The 20,294-nt window shown below is 41.1% G+C and overlaps 1 protein-coding gene across 6 annotated transcripts in view; it reads left to right on the forward strand.

Annotated features, from left to right (window-relative positions):
• syne1b (spectrin repeat containing, nuclear envelope 1b) overlaps positions 1 to 20,294 on the forward strand; it is a 140,832-nt gene that overhangs the window by 9,418 nt on the left and 111,120 nt on the right. For all 6 annotated transcript variants that reach the window (XM_060934445.1, XM_060934448.1, XM_060934453.1 and 3 more), the window contains exons 2-14: positions 305 to 366; positions 6,928 to 7,023; positions 7,215 to 7,298; positions 8,008 to 8,100; positions 8,198 to 8,376; positions 8,496 to 8,692; positions 13,827 to 13,936; positions 14,634 to 14,741; positions 14,828 to 14,965; positions 15,299 to 15,463; positions 18,416 to 18,528; positions 18,627 to 18,795; positions 18,881 to 18,977. In XM_060934445.1, coding sequence (XP_060790428.1) covers positions 305 to 366; positions 6,928 to 7,023; positions 7,215 to 7,298; positions 8,008 to 8,100; positions 8,198 to 8,376; positions 8,496 to 8,692; positions 13,827 to 13,936; positions 14,634 to 14,741; positions 14,828 to 14,965; positions 15,299 to 15,463; positions 18,416 to 18,528; positions 18,627 to 18,795; positions 18,881 to 18,977 — 1,611 coding nt within the window. The remainder of the gene's footprint in view (positions 1 to 304; positions 367 to 6,927; positions 7,024 to 7,214; positions 7,299 to 8,007; positions 8,101 to 8,197; positions 8,377 to 8,495; positions 8,693 to 13,826; positions 13,937 to 14,633; positions 14,742 to 14,827; positions 14,966 to 15,298; positions 15,464 to 18,415; positions 18,529 to 18,626; positions 18,796 to 18,880; positions 18,978 to 20,294) is intronic.

Below are 20,294 nucleotides of genomic sequence, written 5' to 3' on the forward strand. Positions count from 1 at the left end.
GACAGCTTACCTGGTTAAGTGTCCTGTAGTTATGATAACGTATTACTGTTTCTGTGTGCCGGGGTAGTTCTTAATTCTTAGTGTGCTTATTCGTATTGCCATTTGTGCTGCATTAGGATTGTATTTGCTACAGTACTGACCTGTTGAATAAAACTCCTCTGCCCCTGTATGCAAGTGCATAGTGAGGTTTTGACATTTACTTCTGTAACAGGAAAGTATATAGTACTAATATATTTGCTTTTTCACTGTGAAGTGCAAAAAATATCTAAAGAAGTGTACTTACCAGTTTTTTCTTCTTTTCCAGATGAACAGGAGTTGGTCCAGAAAAGAACTTTCACAAAGTGGATTAATTCACATCTGGCCAAGGTAAGATTGGCTCCTAATACATTTTCATGCATGTTTTCAAGTCACAGCCCCGTTAAAGCTTCACCAGGTTTTAGCTGATACGAGTGACCGTTTCTGTTCTAGCATTACTGCTATTTTCTGTGGATAAAAAGATCCATCTCTTTTATTGACCAGTTGAGCAGTGACAGCACCTTCATCCATGAATACAGAATAGTTCATGTGCTTAGCTTTATGTCCTGTGGTCTTGATAGAAGACAAGCAAGTGTGTAATCGATAAAAGCAGCACTAATGATTAAAGGTCATTAAAGGTCATGTGCAGCTCAGTAGACAATAGATCAGCTTTGTTGGCTACTGGTTTGAATGCCCTGCTGTATTTATAGTGAAAAAACTTGGAGTGGCCATTTATGTTTCATGTGCACAGCATGAATAGTGCATTGTATTGGCCTCCCACCATTTTGGCCAGAGTAGTGGTCAGGGCTTGTGCTAGCTGTCTGACTTTGTGTCTGTTTCCATAAAGTGCAGTTGGTTTTGAAAGTCAGTAGAACAGCAGATCGTCAGCCACAGGCTTAAATATCGCAGGTGTTTTCAGTAAGACAGAAAGGGTTGTATTTGGTTTTGAGTTCAAATGTTTCATCCATATTTACACAGAGAAAGGTCTCTGTACTCAGACTCAGGTTATGCAGGTGCTTTATTGAATTTGTGGACGCCCTAAAATGATTTAATTACCCACGTGCAGTCCATGCTGCCGAAGTTCTCAAATTTTTCTTGTGTAGAGTTTTTGTCACAGTAGGTTTTTTTCAGTCGTGTCTAGACTCTTACCTTTAAGTAAATAAGTAGGATTGAAAATGAACACTAGAAGAGCAGATTTTTTTTTTTCCTTTTGTTAGTTGCAATAAAATGTATCTTAAAAGCAAGGGACAATAAAATTTGCATTTTAGACTAATATAACGTACAAGCGTGAGAAAGGCAAATCCATCCATCCATCCTCTGTAGCCGCTTATCCTGTTCTACAGGGTTGCGGGCAAGCTGGAGTCAATCCCAGCTGACTATAGGTGAGAGGCGGGGTACACCTTGGACAAGTCGCCAGGTCATTGCAGGGCTGACAAATAGACATAAACAACCATTCACACCTACGGTCAATTTAGAGTCACCAATTAGCCTAACTTACATGCCTTTAGACTGTGGGGGAAACCGGAGCACCTGGAGAAAACCCATGCAGACACGGGGAGCGCATGCAAACTCCACACAGAAAGACCCTCGTCAGCCACTGGGCTCAAACCCAGGACCTTCTTGCTGTGAGGCGACAGCGCTAACCACTACACCACCGTGCCGCCCGAGAAAGGCAAATATTCAACTGAATATTCTATAGTTGTCTAATAATACATTATGAATTGTGAATATTTTCATACTGATCATCCTGATCAGGGAGTGGAAAGGATGCCGGTTGTGAAAGACATGTTAATCATGTGATCAATGCAGATTTCGAAGTTTTATTAAGTATTGGTTCCATCAGTCTATAAAATAGGACTTGGTACAGCACATCCTGCTTCAAGCACATTCTGAGTATGGCATGGATGAATAGTGTTTGATGCTTCTCAGAGAATTAGCCTTATTAGCATTTGGTGTTCCCACTGTCTAATGGAATGTGTGTGTGTGTGTGTGTGTGTGTGTGTGTGTGTGTGTGTGTGTGTGTGTGTGTGTTGGATAGGCTTTGGAATTGTATGTGTGCAGATGGTGCACAAGAAGGCTTGGAACAATTCTCAGCAGGAGAAGGTCTGCTCTCAATGCCTTTGGCATTTTGGATCGTGCTTTTGTATGACACGTGAAAAAAATAATATTTAGATTTTATATTTCAGCCTTCTATGCTGAATAACTAGTGTCACAGTGTACCGCACAGTGTGCCCTAGACAAAGGCATTTAGGTCATGAGTGCTTACCTTATTGTTGATGATTAGTTGCTTTGGTGACGAGGCACTTTCCTGCTACAGGACAGAATGAGCCAGCAGAAGTAGTGGATTTAAGTATTCCAGTCAGACCCTGATTGGATTCAGAGGCTCTTTTGTTTTAGAGGATTTGCCACAGACGTTTACATCATGGCATTGAAAAGTATGAAGGAGTCTGCTTATGATGGCCAGCTTTGGAAGGCACTACAGTTATGCATTTTGAAGCTGGACATACACTTCTGGCTACATGAATTCTGATCAGTTTTCCTCTATCGCTCCATTTCTAGCTATAAACAAACACTGCTGTCAGCCTTGGTATACCAGTTTACCCATTTGGTCTTCCCTTTGCACTCGAACATCTGAAAATAGCTACTTTTTTTCTGCATCTCTCGCGGGTTTTATCTTAAAGGAATTGCCTCTACATGTTTTTTTTTCTTTTTGATTCACCATGAAAAATGCTCGCTGAGTTCTGACTCAGCACTTACATTTTCTCATTGTTTCCATTTCCTTTAGCATTTTGTGCCCTAAATGTAACCCCTGTTTTAGTCAGTGTAAGAGCATGTCATGATGCAGCTAATCAGTTCAGAAGCCCATTGTGCAAAGAATGCACGACAAGGTATAAATAGTTAATAAATGGCACAAGATATATATTGTTTTTCGAGTTCTAAATTCTCATCAGACTGCAAAAAGATGTTTGTAACAAATCAGTAACCGAGAAGGAGTTCAGCATAATCACAATATTTGCCTGATTAAAATGATTGTTAAAAATAAGGTACCGTTGTGGATGTACGTACTATGTTGGAAAATTTGGGATTATGCCATGTGGTAGCCTCCGGTCTGAGTTTTGCTCACTTTGGCTACTTCAGCCTTTCACAGCATGAACAGCATGGCTTTTGTAATTAGTGTTGAGAAAGTGAAGGCTGTTTACATGTTCCTATTTGTAATGTGGGTGCAAGATGTTACAGATCTTTGAAAGCCATGCTAGTAAAATATGTCACTTTAACAGTTAGCTTATCTCTGTGGTAGCTTTGGGAAAACCTGTTAGATGGCAAATATTTCACCAAAACGTCCAAAACATTGGAACTGCTTTAAAGATTAAAGATTATGCCAGGATGCCAGGTAAGGAGCCAGTTTAACAAAAGCAGTGATCATAAAGGAACTGAATATCTTGCTAGCTGCGTGTAATTTCCTCACATGGTGATTATGACACTTGGATCAGTTTATAGTCATGTGCCATAGCGAAACAAACATCAGCCTATTTAATTCTGTTTGTAATCAGATACTAGCTATCAAAATATTTGTGATGTTCCAGTGTTACAGACAGACAGTCAGTTTGCTTTTTGGCATAACCATAAATTGCTAGAAGTTTAGGCGGCACGGTAGTGTAGTGGTTAGCAAGAAGGTTCTTGGTTCAAGCCCAGTGGCCAGTGAGGGCCTTTCTGTGTGGAGTTTGCATGTTCTCCTCGTGTCTGCATGGGTTTCCTCCGGGTGCTCCGGTTTTCCCCACAGTCCAAAGACATGCAGGTTAGGCAAATTGGTGGCTCGAAATTGACCGTAGGTGTGAATGTGAGTGCGAATGGTTGTTTGTCTCTATGTGTCAGCCCTGTGATGACCTGACGACTTGTCCAGGGTGTACCCCGCCTCTCGCCCATAGTCAGCTGGGATAGGCTCCAGCTTGCCTGCGACCCTGCACAGGATAAGCAGCTATGGATGGATGGATGGATAAATTGCTTAGAAGTTTATTTGTAGTTTTGATACATGTAAAAGAGACGCATACAGTACCAGTTAAAAGTTTGGATACACCTACTCATTCATAGGTTTTTCTGTATTTTGACTATTTTCTAAATTGTAGAATAATATTGAAGACATGAAAAGACATGAAATAACATATGGAACATGTATGGAATTATGTGGTAAACAAAAATGTGTTAAAAAACAAAACATGTTTCATATTTTAGATTTTTCAAAGTAGGAGCCGTTTACGTTGATGATGCTTTGTACAACCCTGATTCCAAAAAAGTTGGGACAAAGTACAAATTGTAAATAAAAATGGAATGCAATAATTTACAAATCTCAAAAACGGATATTGTATTCACAATAGAACATAGACAACATATCAAATGTTGAAAGTGAGACATTTTGAAATTTCATGCCAAATATTGGCTCATTTGAAATTTCATGACAGCAACACATGTCAAAAAAGTTGGGACAGGGGCAATAAGAGGCTGGAAAAGTTAAAGGTACAAAAAAGGAACAGCTGGAGGACCAAATTGCAACTCATTAGGTCAATTGGCAATAGGTCATTAACATGACTGGGTATAGAAAGAGTATCTTGGAGTGACAGCAGCTCTCAGAAGTAAAGATGGGAAGAGGATCACCAATCCCCCTAATTCTGCACCGACAAATAGTGGAGCAATATCAGAAAGGAGTTTGACAGTGTAAAATTGCAAAGAGTTTGAACATATCATCATCTACAGTGCATAATATCATCAAAAGATTCAGAGAATCTGGAAGAATCTCTGTGCATAAGGGTCAAGGCCGCAAAACCATACTGGGTGCCCATGATCTTCGGGCCCTAAGACGGCACTGCATCACATACAGGCACGGTTCTGTATTGGAAATCACAAAATGGGCTCAGGAATATTTCGAGAGAACATTATCTGTGAACACAATTCACCGTGCCATCCGCCGTTGCCAGCTCAAACTCTATAGTTCAAAGAAGAAGCCGTATCTAAACATGATCCAGAAGCGCAGACATCTTCTCTGGGCCAAGGCTCATTTAAAATGGACTGTGGCAAAGTGGAAAACTGTTCTGTGGTCAGACAAATCAAAATTTGAAGTTCTTTATGGAAATCAGGGACGCCGTGTCATTCGGACTAAAGAGGAGAAGGACGACCCAAGTTGTTATCAGCGCTCAGTTCAGAAGCCTGCATCTCTGATGGTATGGGGTTGCATTAGTGCGTGTGGCGTGGGCAGCTTACACATCTGGAAAGACACCATCAATGCTGAAAGGTATATCCAGGTTCTAGAGCAACATATGCTCCCATCCAGACAACGTCTCTTTCAGGGAAGACCTTGCATTTTCCAACATGACAATGCCAAACCACATACTGCATCAATTACAGCATCATGGCTGCATAGAAGAAGGGTCCGGGTACTGAACTGGCCAGCCTGCAGTCCAGATCTTTCATCCATAGAAAACATTTGGTGCATCATAAAACGGAAGATACGACAAAAAAGACTTAAGACAGTTGAGCAACTAGAATCCTACATTAGACAAGAATGGGTTAACATTCCTATCCCTAAACTTGAGCAACTTGTCTCCTCAGTCCCCAGACGTTTACAGACTGTTGTAAAGAGAAAAGGGGATGTGTCACAGTGGTAAACATGGCCTTGTCCCAACTTTTTTGAGATGTGTTGTTGTCATGAAATTTAAAATCACCTAATTTTTCTCTTTAAATGATACATTTTCTCAGTTTAAGCATTTGATATGTTATCTATGTTCTATTCTGAATTAAATATGGAATTTTGAAACTTCCACATCATTGCATTCCGTTTTTATTTACAATTTGTACTTTGTCCCAACTTTTTTGGAATCGGGGTTGTACACTATTGCCATTACCCTTACAAAAATTAACCATGGTTTTACTATGAAAACTAACCATGGTTTTACCATGGTTTATAGTTATTCATGGTTTTCATGTTTTTTTGGGTAACCATGAAAACCATGGTTCATGACTATGGTTTAACCATGATTTAACCATGGTTTCACTATGGTAAATGTTAATGTATCTGGGCTGTTAATCGAGATCTCTACAGCATTGACTGTTGGACGAAAGCATGGTAATACTACAGTTAGTGCATCCTTTTAAAAACCATACTATCCCTTTTTAAACTAATTTCATAGTTACTATGACCTATTACACATACAACTATGATGCTACCACAGCTACTGCAGTACTATGGATAAACCACAGTAATGCTATGGTTGGTTCATAGTACTTAGAATCACCATGAAATACCATAGTAGAACCATGGTTACTACCATGGATAAACCATAGTAATACTATGGTTGGTTCATAGTACTTAGAATCACCATGAAATACCATAGTAGAACCATGGTTACTACCATGGATGAACCATAGTAATACTATGGTTGGTTCATTGTACTTAGAATCACCATGAGATACCATGGTAGAATCATGGTTACTACATCAAAACCATGGTAAAACCATAGTAAACCATGGTAGATTTTTGTAAGGGTATCTTAACCAGCTTCATGAGGGAGTCACCTGGAATGTTAACAGCTGTGCCTCGTCAAAAGTTAATTCGTGCAATTTCTTGCCTTCTTAATGCAAAGAGATCAAACAGTAAATAATAAATAATACAAATACAGTAAATAGGAATAGGAATTCCACAACTGTAGCGATCCATATTATGTCAAGAACCGTTCGACTAAGTAAAGAGAAACGACATCCATCATTACTTTAAGACATGAAGTGTCTTTTAATTAAAAATAAAGAAAAACCATTGAATTAGAAGGTGTGTCCAGACTTTTGACTGGTACTGCATATGAGGGATTTTCCCAGGCTGCCACACATCTTGTTTATCTATATACATTTTTGCGCTCTTTTCTGCAGCGTAAACCTCCTTTAGAAATCAATGACCTTTTTGAGGACATCAAGGATGGGGTGAAACTGCTGGCTCTGTTGGAGGTGCTGTCTGGGCAGAGATTAGTAAGTGCTCCTATAATATATTTTTCGCTTTGTCTTACCAGACCTGCACATTTCTCTGATATAATGTTTTAAGGATGTGAACAGAGTTGTAATTTAATGCATCTTGAGTGCAATTTCTATCAGTCGGATAGAGCGATCATTCAAATTTTATTCTCCTGCCATTTTGTTTTGTTCTGTCCTTCCATTCACAGCCATGCGAACAGGGTCGGCAGTTGAAGAGAATCCACTGGGTGTCCAACATCGGCACTGCGCTGAAGTTCCTGGAGGGCAGGAAGGTAAGCAATATTTCTGGAGCCCTAAGATAACCCCTTGATCTAACACAGGACTAACCTCATAATGGCTATACCTGGCAACCTGCATTAACAATAAAAAGGGATATATTAAATCTACACCTGCCCCACCCATATAACTACGTTCTTATTGTGCTACAGCTTGAAATAATCATAAAACAGACATGGAGAACATAGGTAAAACTGCCCATTAGTCAGTGTCTCGAGTGTCCAATGTGTTACTGCGCTCTCTCTCCTGCCATGCCTCCTCTCAGTCTGTGTACAGAGGATCTCCGGTTAGTACGTTTTGGAGCTGTAACTCACTTTTCTGTTCATGGCTGTTTGTTCATGCCTAGCTGTTTTTCAGATATATTTTGGTTCTCTTCAATGTAGTGTATCTACACTGCACTTGATTCTTATTGGTTTGCCACAATATATTAAATATCCCATTACAGAAAACAGACAATCGGTATAGTCTTTTTAGAACAAGTGATTAAGAGCTTTCTGAGCTGGTATTTCACAAAGGAATAACATTTCATTTGAAGCAAATAGTGAATGAGCTAAGCTTTTTTTTTTTTTTTTGCCTGGCTTGCTTTTGTTACCTCTGATTCCCAGTGATGACATTGACATTGCTGAGATTTGTAGTCTCTATGTTATATGATTATGTGCATTGGAAGAATGTAAGGTTAAAGCTCTGAAATTTGTATTTTTACAGATCAAGCTAGTAAATATAAATGCAACTGACATTGCTGATGGAAGACCATCCATAGTCTTGGGGTTAATGTGGACCATTATCCTGTACTTTCAGGTAAACCCTATGACTAACCCTAGTCTTAATATATCAACTTAATACTGGAAAAGGTCAGTTTGTTCATCCACACACCTTTCCTGATGCTTTTTTGCAGATTGAAGAACTGACAAGTAACCTCCCAGTCCTACAGGCCCTGTCCAACAGTGCATCCTCTTTAGATAGCATGGCTAATTCTGAGACCACAAGCCCACCCATGAAGAGAAAAGTCACGACCAAGTTCCAGGGCGGTGCTAAGAGAGCCATGCTCCGATGGGTGCAGTGCACAGCAACGAAGTATGCCATGCTTCTTTTACATTACAGTAACTTTGGCTACAGAGGTTTGCAGTAAATAACTGCACATCATCTACAAAGATGTATCAAGTTAAAACACGTTATTTTTGTTGTTTTAAAAGCCGCTTGGGGATTGAGGTGAAAGACTTCGGGCCTAGCTGGCGGAGTGGTGTCGCCTTCCACTCTGTTATATATGCTATTCGCCCTGACCTAGTGGACATGGAGCTTGTAAAAAGAAGAAACAACCGGGAGAACCTGGAGGAAGCCTTTACTCTGGCAGAGAATGAGCTGGGCATCCCACGTCTCCTAGATCCTGAAGGTGTGTTTGTCTCATCCTCACGTATTCCATTACAAGATATTTCACCAGATATCTGCTGATGATATACGAGAAGACATGATAGATTTGTTAGGCCTTATTATTAGCACATATATAGAGGATATTACACGGTTGCGTGAAGATATGAAGCTTATCTTCGAGTGATGAACATATTCACAAATGATTGAGGCAAATGAGTGAAAATATTTTCAACACGAGAAGATAAACTTCTTCATATCTTCATGCCACTGTGTAATGTTCTTTATATTATATAGACACATCCACAAAAAATTAAGCAAAATAATCAAAAGAATTTTAATTTTGAACCGGTTCGTCATTTTGACAAAATGCGTCTAGTCAGCGGGAAAACACTGGGAGTGATGTCATCGGCGTGAAATATCAAGAATTATTATAAATACTGGACTTTTTTGATGGAATAAAAACATGTTCTATTCCCTTCTAGCGGGTTTCATTCATTTGCTTTGATAGCGTGAAATATTGTTAGCATATTGCTTATCCTACGTGTATTACGTCACTCTACCCAGTGGAGAATGAGCGTTGAATATGGTTTACGATATTGAATGGCTGTCAAGACAACATGACCTCACATGTCGGAGCTGATGTGACTATTCAATGAGAAAGTTTTCTGCTGTGTCATGCGCAAATGCATTTCTTTGTTTGCTGGGAAAGAGAAAGACACGTTGAACACTGGAAAGGCTACCAAAACTTCATTAGATATTCTTCACACATATTTACAAGAGAAAAACATACCATTGGACATTGAAAAACTGTAAAAGAGACACGTCGGAGACATAAAACTTCTGCGCTAGCAAGCGACTGTGGCAATTTGTAAACAAACATGTCCGCCAGTTTTGCTTCATTAGATACGGAAGATTTTGAGAGAGTTTTGAAAGAGAAAGACGCATTGAACACCTGAAAGGAATGTGTATGTGTCATAATAATAATAATAATAATAATAATAATAATAATAATAATAATGGCTTTATTTCGTGGTACATCAGATATATTCCATTCAGCTAGCATGATATTGAACTCGTCTTAAACTTGTTCAATATCATGCGAGCTGAATGGAATATATCTGATATACCACGAAAAAAAGCCAGCTGATATTATTTTAATATGTCACTCAGATCCACGATGTATTTAGTATGAAAAAAATGCAGGTTTTCCAACACAAGAAGATAAACTTCATACCTTCAAGCCAACATGTGATTTTCTTTTTAATTTTATAGACACATTCACAAACAAAAAGTACCCAAATTTATTAAAACATCAATTTCATCAATTTCCTCATGAGTGACATACCGTGCCAGTCAAAAGTTTGAAAACACCTTCAAATTCAATGGTTTTATTTATTTATGTTTTCCCCTACATTGTAAATTAATACTGAAGTCATCCAGACTATGCAGCAACATGTAAGGAATCATTTAGTAAACTTTAAAATGTTAATCAAACCAAAATATGTTTTAGATTTTAGATTCTTCAAAAGTAGGCACCTTTTGCTTTGATTACAGCTTTGCACACTATTGACATTCTCTCAATCAGCTTCATGAGATAATCACTCGAAATGGTTTTCCAACAGTCTTGAAGGAGTTCCCAGAGGTGCTGAGCACTCGTTGGCTGCTTTGCCTTCACTCTGCGGTCCAACTCATCCCAAACCATCTCAACTGGGTTTAGATCAGGTGATTGTGGAGGCTACGCCATCTGACGAAGCACTCCATCACCCTCTTTCTTCGTCAAATAGACCTTACATAGCCTAGAGGTGTGTTTTGGGTCATTGTCCTGTTGAAAGACAAATGATGGGCCCACTAAGCGCAAACCAGATGGGATGGCATGTCACTGCAGAATGCTGTGGTAGCCATGCTGGTTAAGTGTGCCTTCGATTTTGAATAAATCGCCAACAGTGTCACCAGCAAAGCACCCCCATACCATCACACTTCCTCCTCCGTACTTCACTGTGGGAACCACACATGTAGGAACCATCCGCTCACCTTTTCTGCGTCTTACAAAGACATGGCGATTGGAACCAAAAATCTCAAATTTGGACTCATCAGACCAAAGGACAGATTTCCAGTGGTCTACTGTCCATTCCTTGTGTTCCTTGGCCCAAGCTATTCTCTTCCTCTTGTTGTTCTTCCTTAGAAGTGGCTTCTTTGCAGCAATTCGACCATAAAGTCCAGATTCACGCAGTCTTCTCTGAGCAGTTGATGTTGAGATGTGTGCGCTACTTGAACTCTGTGAAGCATTTAGGTGGGCTCTTATCTGGGGTGCTGTTAACTTGCGGTTTCTGAGGCTGGTAACTCTGATGAACTTATCCTGTGCAACAGAGGTAACCCTAGGTCTTCCTTTCCTGGGGCGGTCCTGATGAGAGCCAGTTTCATCATAACATTTGATGGTCTTTGTGACTGCACCTGGGGATACTTTCAAAGTTCTTGAAATTTTTCAGACTGACTGACCTTCATTTCTTAAAGTAATGATGGACTGTCGTTTTTCTTTACTTAGTTGAGTAGTTCTTGGCATAATATGGATTAGAACAGTACTCAAATAGGGCCGTTCACTGTATACCAACTCTACCTCTTCACAACACAACTGATGGTCTCAAACATATTAAGAAGTCAAGAAATTCAAGAAATTAACTCTTGACAAGGCACCACTGTAAACTGAAAGCCATTCCAGGTGACTACCTCGTAAAGCTGACTGAGAAAATGCCAAGATGTGCAAAGCTGTCATCTAAGCAAAAGGTGCCTACTTTGAAGAATCTAAAATATAAAACATATTCTGGTTTGATCAACACTTTTTTTGTTTACCAAATAATTCCATATATATCTCTTCATAATGTCGATGACTTTAGTATTACTCTACAATTCAGAAAATTTTAAAATAATGAAAAGCCACTGAATTAGAGGGCGTTTCCAAACTTTTGACTGACTGTATATATTATTTACCAGCTGGGAGGTCCTTATCGTGAAATACTGTGACTGAGGTCTTGAAAGTACTGAGCGAGGCCCTCTGGGCCGAGGTCAGTATTCAAGGCCGAGGTCACGGTATTTCACCATACGGACCGACCTTAAGCTGGTAAATAATATATTTATTTTTTTCTTTACCAAATTCTAACAGAAAACGAGAGCGCCCGAAAGGGAAAACCGAGGCGAGCCGCCATTGTGAATCCTCATTCACAGCTGTAATGCAAATTGCTTCCTCCTCGGTATACAAGTGCACTTCCATGGCAGGAAAACAACTACATTTTGCCACCTATGTAGTCCCCTATTTATACAAAATTGAGTCATTCAGGATTCAGCCATGTTTTTGCTCGGTGTTAGCAAATTACAGTTTTTAGCTTTCTCCTGAAATTTTTTCTTTTATTTCTTCTTCCTCAGGGTAGTAAAACTCGCTTTCGCTGTGAACACTGTCGTTATCGCCGTTCATGCTGTAAAATTAATGCTATTCTCCTGAGAAATGCTGGCAAAAATATATAAGATTTTTGATAATCTTATAAATAAATATTATAAAAAAAAGATAAATGTTGACAAAAAATGCTACTATGTTTGTTGTTGTTGTGAACGAGCGAGTCGCCAGAGGTCCGTAACTGGGATCCGTAACTGGGGTCTGTCCTGTAGGATACGGACCCGCTCACCAGCCAATCAGAGAGCAGGATTTGGACCGCGAAAAAAAAAAAATGTTATTTACCAGCTGGGAGGTCCGTATTGTGAAATACCGTGACCGAGGTCTTGAAAGTACTGACCGAGGCCCTCTGGGCCGAGGTCACGGTATTTCACCATACAGACCAACCTTAAGCTGGTAAATAATATATTTATTTTTTTCTTTACCAAATTCTAACAGAAAACGAGAGCGCCCGAAAGGGAAAACCGAGCCGAGCCGCCATTTTGAATCCTCCTTCACAGCTGTAATGCAAATTGCTTCCTCCTCGGTATACAAGTGCACTTCCATGGCAGGAAAACAACTACATTTTGCCACCTATGTAGTCCCCTATTTATACAAAATTGAGTCATTCAGGATTCAGCCATGTTTTTGCTCGGTGTTAGCAAATTACAGTTTCTAGCTTGCTCCTGAAATTTTTTCTTTTATTTCTTCTTCCGGGTGGCACGGTGGTGTAGTGGTTAGCGCTGTCGCCTCACAGCAAGAAGGTCCTGGGTTCGAGCCCCGGGGCCGGCGAGGGCCTTTCTGTGTGGAGTTTGCATGTTCTCCCCGTGTCCGCGTGGGTTTCCTCCGGGTGCTCCGGTTTCCCCCACAGTCCAAAGACATGCAGGTTAGGTTAACTGGTGACTCTAAATTGACCGTAGGTGTGAATGTGAGTGTGAATGGTTGTCTGTGTCTATGTGTCAGCCCTGTGATGACCTGGCGACTTGTCCAGGGTGTACCCCGCCTTTCGCCCGTAGTCAGCTGGGATAGGCTCCAGCTTGCCTGCGACCCTGTAGAAGGATAAAGCGGCTAGAGATAATGATAATGAGATTTCTTCTTCCTCAGGGTAGTAAAACTCGCTTTCGCTGTGAACACTGTTGTTATCGCTATCCATGATGTAAAATTAATGCTATTCTCCTGAGAAATGCTGGCAAAAAATTTATAAGATTTTTGATAATCTCATAAATAAATCTTATAAAAAAAAAAGATAAATGTTGAAAAAAAATTCTACTATGTTTGCTGTTGTTGTGAACGAGCGAGTCGCCAGAGGTCCGTAACTGGGGTCCGTACCGTAGGATACAGACCCGCTCGCCAGCCAATCAGAGCGCATGATTTGATGGAAACCGCACCGCGAAAAAAATAAAGAAATTTATGTCACGTTGTTGAATCTCCATATCCCAGATATAGCACGTATGAAAACTATGAGTGGTGTATTTCCCAGCAAAACAATGGTTTCCATATAATATAACTTCATATACAACCTGTGCAGCTCTAGGGTGATGAAGAGGTTGGCCTGACATAATTACTGGATTTGTTAGCAGGCTATATATAATGTAATTCTTTAGGGGCTGAGGATCTTTCTCATACTTTCTGCCTTACATTTTTTACTTGCTTGACACACTTTTATTGATTGCATTTATACATGACATTCTTTAGATTGTCTAGTTTTATTCTTTAACATTTGTGTTTCCTGCAGATGTGGATGTGGATAAGCCTGATGAGAAGTCTATAATGACCTATGTGGCTCAATTTCTTAAGCACTATCCAGACCCCCACCAGTCTGAGACAGATGGACAACAGGAGGAGGTTTGCTTTAAAGCCTTGTGCCAAATGTCACCTGCATGCTCGTGTACTTATTAAAATTATGTAACTGCTTGCTGTTACTTAATCATGTCCCTGTGGCGCTTGTTTACCATGCAGTCCTCCCCATCACAGGAAAGATTCTAGCCTTAAACCCACCCTCCATGCTTTATATGCTCACTTTGTCACCTGTCTTGTGCATTTGTAGCTGCTTCCTCGCTCCATTCCAACTTTTGCCCTCTCTATTCCCATGTTGCAGGTAAGTGCTGAGCTCACTTTTTGTCTGCATGCATCCTGATTTAGTCTGCGGTGGACTCTCCTTCCATTCTCTCTTCTCTCTGTCTTGTTCTCTTTTCCTTTGTCTTTCCGCTAACATCTTGATGGTGTTGTGTTTGCATCTCTCTGTGTGCCTTGCTTTCCTGGACAGTATGATCCTCAAGACATTGAGCTAATGCTTGAGGTATGTGTCTGTTCTTGGTGATTAGTAACTGTGTGAAACATGTCTAATGGAATTCTAATGAAAAATTGCTTAGGCTTTCCTTTTTTTGGCCTAATTCTGAGGATATTACTTTAAAAAGTTTTCACCTCTTCTAGGTGGTGCTGTAGGCTTTTCTTGTTTTTCAAGTTAGCTACTTAGATATAGAGAGACTGGTAAAGAGGAATGGAGGACGAGTAAAGATGTACCGTATGTGTGTGTTTTCAGAGAGAGGAAAGAAAGATTCTACGGGAGTGGAAGGCCTGGCTGGATCAGCTGGAGAGAGACATACTCCGTGCACAAGGAGTAGAGGGCAACCTCACAGAAAAATATCAGGTAACTCAGTTGATACTACAAGCTGATAGCTCACATGGGGTTTCTGCTCTCTTAAATATTGAAGACCTTTTTCTTTGGATTATCAGGCCTTCAAGAATTTCCGTGTGCAGTACGAGATGAGGAAAAAGCAGATAGAGACTCTGTTGCAACCTGTACATAAGGACGGTAAACTGTCTGTCGACCAGGCGGTGGTGAAACAAGCATGGGAGCATGTGTCTGTCCGGGTACGCATCTCACATCAAGTAGTCACAATCCATCTATTTAAAGACAAGCAGCCACTTTTTTGTTGCTCATTGCTGCACAAGTGTTGCATTGTTATAAGATGTAGTGTAAAGTGGTGGAGCAGAGGCCATTCGCTCACAATTTGTTAATGATGAAGGAGCAAATACACAGAGAGAGTTTTGTACAGAGGAACACAACGCTTCAATGAATTTACTCTGTCTGCAAGCCAACAAAAGTCATATGGAGTAGACACTTGTGAAATCTGGCTTTTTGAATAGTTTATTGTATTAAAAGCATCGCATTCCTTTTAATGCTCTTGATGCTCTGTTTTGTAGCTTCTGGACTGGCATATTCATCTGGATAAGTCTCTCCCAGGTCCCCTGGGAGTAATTGGAGCCTGGCTGCATCGGGCAGAATTCTCTCTCAGAGAAGACATACCCATTCAACAGGCCCATGAAGAGACGGCCAACATCATCCACAGGAAGCTCGAGCAGCATAAGGTATGCTATGCTGGAAATATTCATTATTTGACCTCCTGTTTTCTCTTTTGGGTGGCACAACAGGAAATGTTGTCGCCTTATAGCTCCATGGTCCTTGGTTCGATTCATAGCTGTACGTATATGTGGAGACTCCATGCTGGTTTTCTTCATGTCTGGGTGGGTCTCTTCTTGGTTCTCTGGTTTCCTCCCACCTACTGTACCAACAACGTGCAAGTAGATGGATTGGCTATGCTCAATTGCTCCTGAATGTTTGTGTGCATGGTGCCCTGGAATGATCTAGGGTCCAGGGTGTATTCTTGCCTCACACCCAGTGCGTCCAGGATAGGCCTTGAATCCAGTGTGACACTGATAATGACAAGATCAATGAATGAGTGAATGTTTTCTGATTCTACACTACAGTATTATTTATAATCTGAGGTATATGCGGGGCGGCACGGTGGTGTGGTGGTTAGCGCTGTCGCCTCACAGCAAGAAGGTCCGGGTTCGAGCCCTGTGGCCGGCGAGGGCCTTTCTGTATGGAGTTTGCATGTTCTCCCCGTGTCCGCATGGGTTTCCTCCGGGTGCTCCGGTTTCCCCTACAGTCCAAAGACATGCAGGTTAGGTTAACTGGTGACTCTAAATTGACCGTAGGTGTGAATGTGAGTGTGAATGGTTGTCTGTGTCTATGTGTCAGCCCTGTGATGACCTGGCGACTTGTCCAGGGTGTACCCCGCCTTTCGCCCGTAGTCAGCTGGGATAGGCTTCAGCTTGCCTGCGACCCTGTAGAAGGATAAAGCAGCTAGAGATAATGAGATGAGATGAGATGAGATGAGTTGGATCAATTCCCCAAATAAGTAATTTAAACACAGTTAAGTGGTTTTCTTTAAACATATAAAACAGACAAGACGGCATGGTGGTGTAGTGGTTAGCACTGTTGCCTCACAGCAAGAAGGTTCTGGGTTCAATTCCAGTGGCCAACGGGAGCCTTTCTGTGTGGTGTTTGCATGTTCTCCCTGTGTCTGCGTGGGTTTCCTCTGGGTACTCCGTTTTCCCCCATAGTCCAAAGACATGCAGGTTAGGCTAATTGGTGGCTCTAAACTGACCGTAGATGTGAGTTGTTGTTTGTCTCTATGTGTCAGCCCTGCAATGATTTGGTGACTTGTCCAGGGTGGCCTCTCACCCATAGTCAGCTGGGATAGGCTCCAGCTTGCCCACGACCCTGCACAGGATAAGTGGTTATGGATAATGGATGTATGGATGGATATAAAACAGGCAAATTCATTACATTTATAATTTAGGCTACTAGCTTAGGCTATAATAAGCAGTCAGACCAAATCTAAATAAAATTTACCTGGTGAAGTAGCCAGTTCATTGTAATGTGAAAGGATGCCATAATGTATTTGCTTCAGACTGTGGTTAATTTCACTTTTGAGTTTATCATGAGGACAGCCATGGCTTAAAAGTTAGAGAAGCAGCCTTGGGCTTAAAGGGTCACTGGTTTGATTCCCTGGACCAGCAGGAAAAATCATGGCTGAAGTGCCCTTGAGCAAAGCACCTAACCCCCAACTGCTCCCCAGGCGCTGTTGTATGTCGCTCTGGATAAGAGCATCTTACAGCTAAATGCCTGTAATATAATCTAGTTGAACCTTAATCATGTGATGCATGAGGCAAAAGAAAACTAGTCGGCAGATTATGGTTATGGATTCTGATTATGGATTCTTTCTAAAAATAAAATTACAATGGGGGTGGCACGGTGGTGTGGTGGTTAGCGCTGTCGCCTCACAGCAAGAAGGTCCGGGTTCGAGCCCCGTGGCCGGCGAGGGCCTTTCTGTGCGGAGTTTGCATGTTCTCCCTGTGTCCGCGTGGGTTTCCTCCGGGTGCTCCGGTTTTCCCCACAGTCCAAAGACATGCAGGTTAGGTTAACTGGTGACTCTAAATTGATCGTAGGTGTGAATGTGAGTGTGAATGGTTGTCTGTGTCTATGTGTCAGCCCTGTGATGACCTGGCGACTTGTCCAGGGTGTACCCCGCCTTTCGCCCGTAGTCAGCTGGGATAGGCTCCAGCTTGCCTGTGACCCTGTAGAACAGGATAAAGCAGCTAGAGATAATGAGAAAATTACAATGGAATTGGTAATTGTTAACCGTGAGTTGGCCTAGTGGTTAGCGTGTCCACCTCTCGATTGGGAGTTCGCGAGTTCTACTCACGGTCGGGTCATACCAAAGACCATCATAAAAATGGTACCTATTGCCATCTGGCAAGGCACACTGCAATACAGATGTGCGTGGGGAATCAAACTCTCGTGGTTATCAGAGGACTAGCCCCCCCACTATAACCCTAGTTATGTAATAGGCGAGAGGCCGAGGGCTACAGAAACGGAGATCGGCGCCGCCTAATGCGCCATACGGTGCAGGAAGGACTTTAGACTTAGAATTGGTAATTATTAGGTATTATAGTTACATCCATTATCCGTAACCGCTTATCCTGTGCAGGGTCACAGGCAAGCTGGAATCTATCTCAGCTGACTATGGGTGAGAGGCGGGGTACACCCTGGACAAGTCGCCTGATCGTCGCAGGGCTGACACATAGGGACAAACAACTATTCACACTCACATTCACACCTACGGTCAATTTAGAGCCACCAATTAGCCTAACCTGCATGTCTTTGGACTGCGGGGGAAACCGGAGCACCTGGAGGAAACCCACGCAGACACGGGGAGAACATGCAAACTCCGCACCGAAAGCCCCTCGCTGGCTACTGGGCTCGAACCCAGGACCTTCTTGCTGTGAGGCGACAGTGCTAACCACTATACCACGGTGCCACCTAGTTCTGTGCTGTTTATCTTATTTCTAATTTCTGAACACGTGGATGTGCCTTCACAAGAATAATGTTTCGTTTGGGTGTCACAGGAATCCAGTTTCAATGAAGTACAAAGTAATAATTGACTACTGATGCTGTCCTTTTTGTTCTTCCAGGAAGTGCTAATAAATTTGGAAGGACACAGACAGACATTTCAGCAGATTCATCGGGATAGATCAGTAAACGGTGTTCCTGTACCACTTGAACAGCTCCAAGATATGGCAGAAAGGTCAGATCTGCTTCTCTTCAAGCTTGCTGAGACTGTGAGCACACACATTTAAATTTGTAGTTCACTCCCATTTTTTATTAATATACTACTCTCCACAGATTCAATTATGTGTCCACCTCATCTCATGTTCACCTAATTAAACTGGAATTCTGGGAAATGAAGTATCGTCTCATGGCATTCCTTATCCTGGCTGAGTCGAAGCTCAAGTCTTGGATCATTAAATATGGCCGCCGCGATTCTGTGGAGTTGCTTCTACAGAATTACATTGTGAGTCAACAATTCTGTACTGTCTGAAAAGTCTGATCCAGATTTCACGAAACATGGATCATCATTCAACTTTTCTTCTCTTCAGGCATTTATTGAGGGTCACAAGTTCTTTGAGCAGTATGAGACAACATTTCAGACCCTGAAACAAACTGCAGACATCTACATGAAGTCTGATAGCTCAGGTAAAGTTAACCAGTAACTTTCATTTTCTTCTTGTGCTGCAGAATGATTTTTCTGTCATAATCACTTGCTGATCCAGTAGTACCATTTCTTATGATGAATGAATGAATGAATGAATGAATGAATTTATTTATTTTGAACATGTATAAAAAATGTATGTAACTATTTGTACATACAAAAGAAAGAAAACGAGAAATTAAATAAATAAAATAACATAAAGAGCTAAGACATTACAAAACACCGCACATTGTTCGAAAAAGGAGTGGGAAGAAGTACAATACTTTTTAATTTCCCACCCCTTTCTAACTACCCGAAATCCTAACTACATTAATACACCTATAAAAATATATATGGTGGTGTAGTGGTTAGCGCTATCGCCTCACAGCAAGAAGGTTCTGGGTTCGAGCCCCGTGGCCGGCGAGGGCCTTTCTGTGCGGAGTTTGCATGTTCTCAACCGGGGTGCCACGTTCTCCCCGTGTCCGCGTGGGTTTCCTCCGGGTGCTCCGGTTTCCCCCACAGTCCAAAGACATGCAGGTTAGGTTAACTGGTGACTCTAAATTGACCGTAGGTGTGAATGTGAGTGTGAATGGTTGTCTGTGTCTATGTGTCAGCCCTGTGATGACCTGGCGACTTGTCCAGGGTGTACCCTGCCTTTCGTCCGTAGTCAGCTGGGATAGGCTCCAGCTTGCCTGCGACCCTGTAGAAGGATAAAGCGGCTAGAGATAATGAGATGAGAATGAGATGAAAAATATATACCATATATACACTTCATGAATATCTATATAAATATATAATTACAAAAATAAATGTATACTACATACCATATATACACTTCATAAATATCTATATAAATATATAACTACAAAAATATATATATACTATATACCATATTTACACTTCATAAATATATAATTACAAAAATAAATATCTACTACATACCTATCCCTGTAAATATAAATATATAAACTATCCCCATAAATAAATATATACCATATACTAAGTTAGTTCTAATATAACAATCAACCCTATTCTATGATGTCTTGGGTTCAAGCAAAACTTGTATGGTACAGCATCGTGTGTAAAAATATGTTACAGCAATTTTTATACAGCCAGTTTTTTTCAGCTGCAATTACTTGTGTTCAGATATTTGACCTTATAGAGGTCCCTATCCATATAGGCTGTATGTGGCAGGGCCTAATTGTCCATCTCATATTCTAGGCTGTAGAATCTTCAGGAGAGGTATGTCTAGATAAATGTAGGCAGCTTCTGGTAGACCCTTAGACGCTATAATCAGTGTTCACTCCTGTATGATTGCCTGT

Source organism: Neoarius graeffei, chromosome 11 (assembly GCF_027579695.1).
Source record: "Neoarius graeffei isolate fNeoGra1 chromosome 11, fNeoGra1.pri, whole genome shotgun sequence".
NCBI lineage: Eukaryota > Metazoa > Chordata > Actinopteri > Siluriformes > Ariidae > Neoarius > Neoarius graeffei.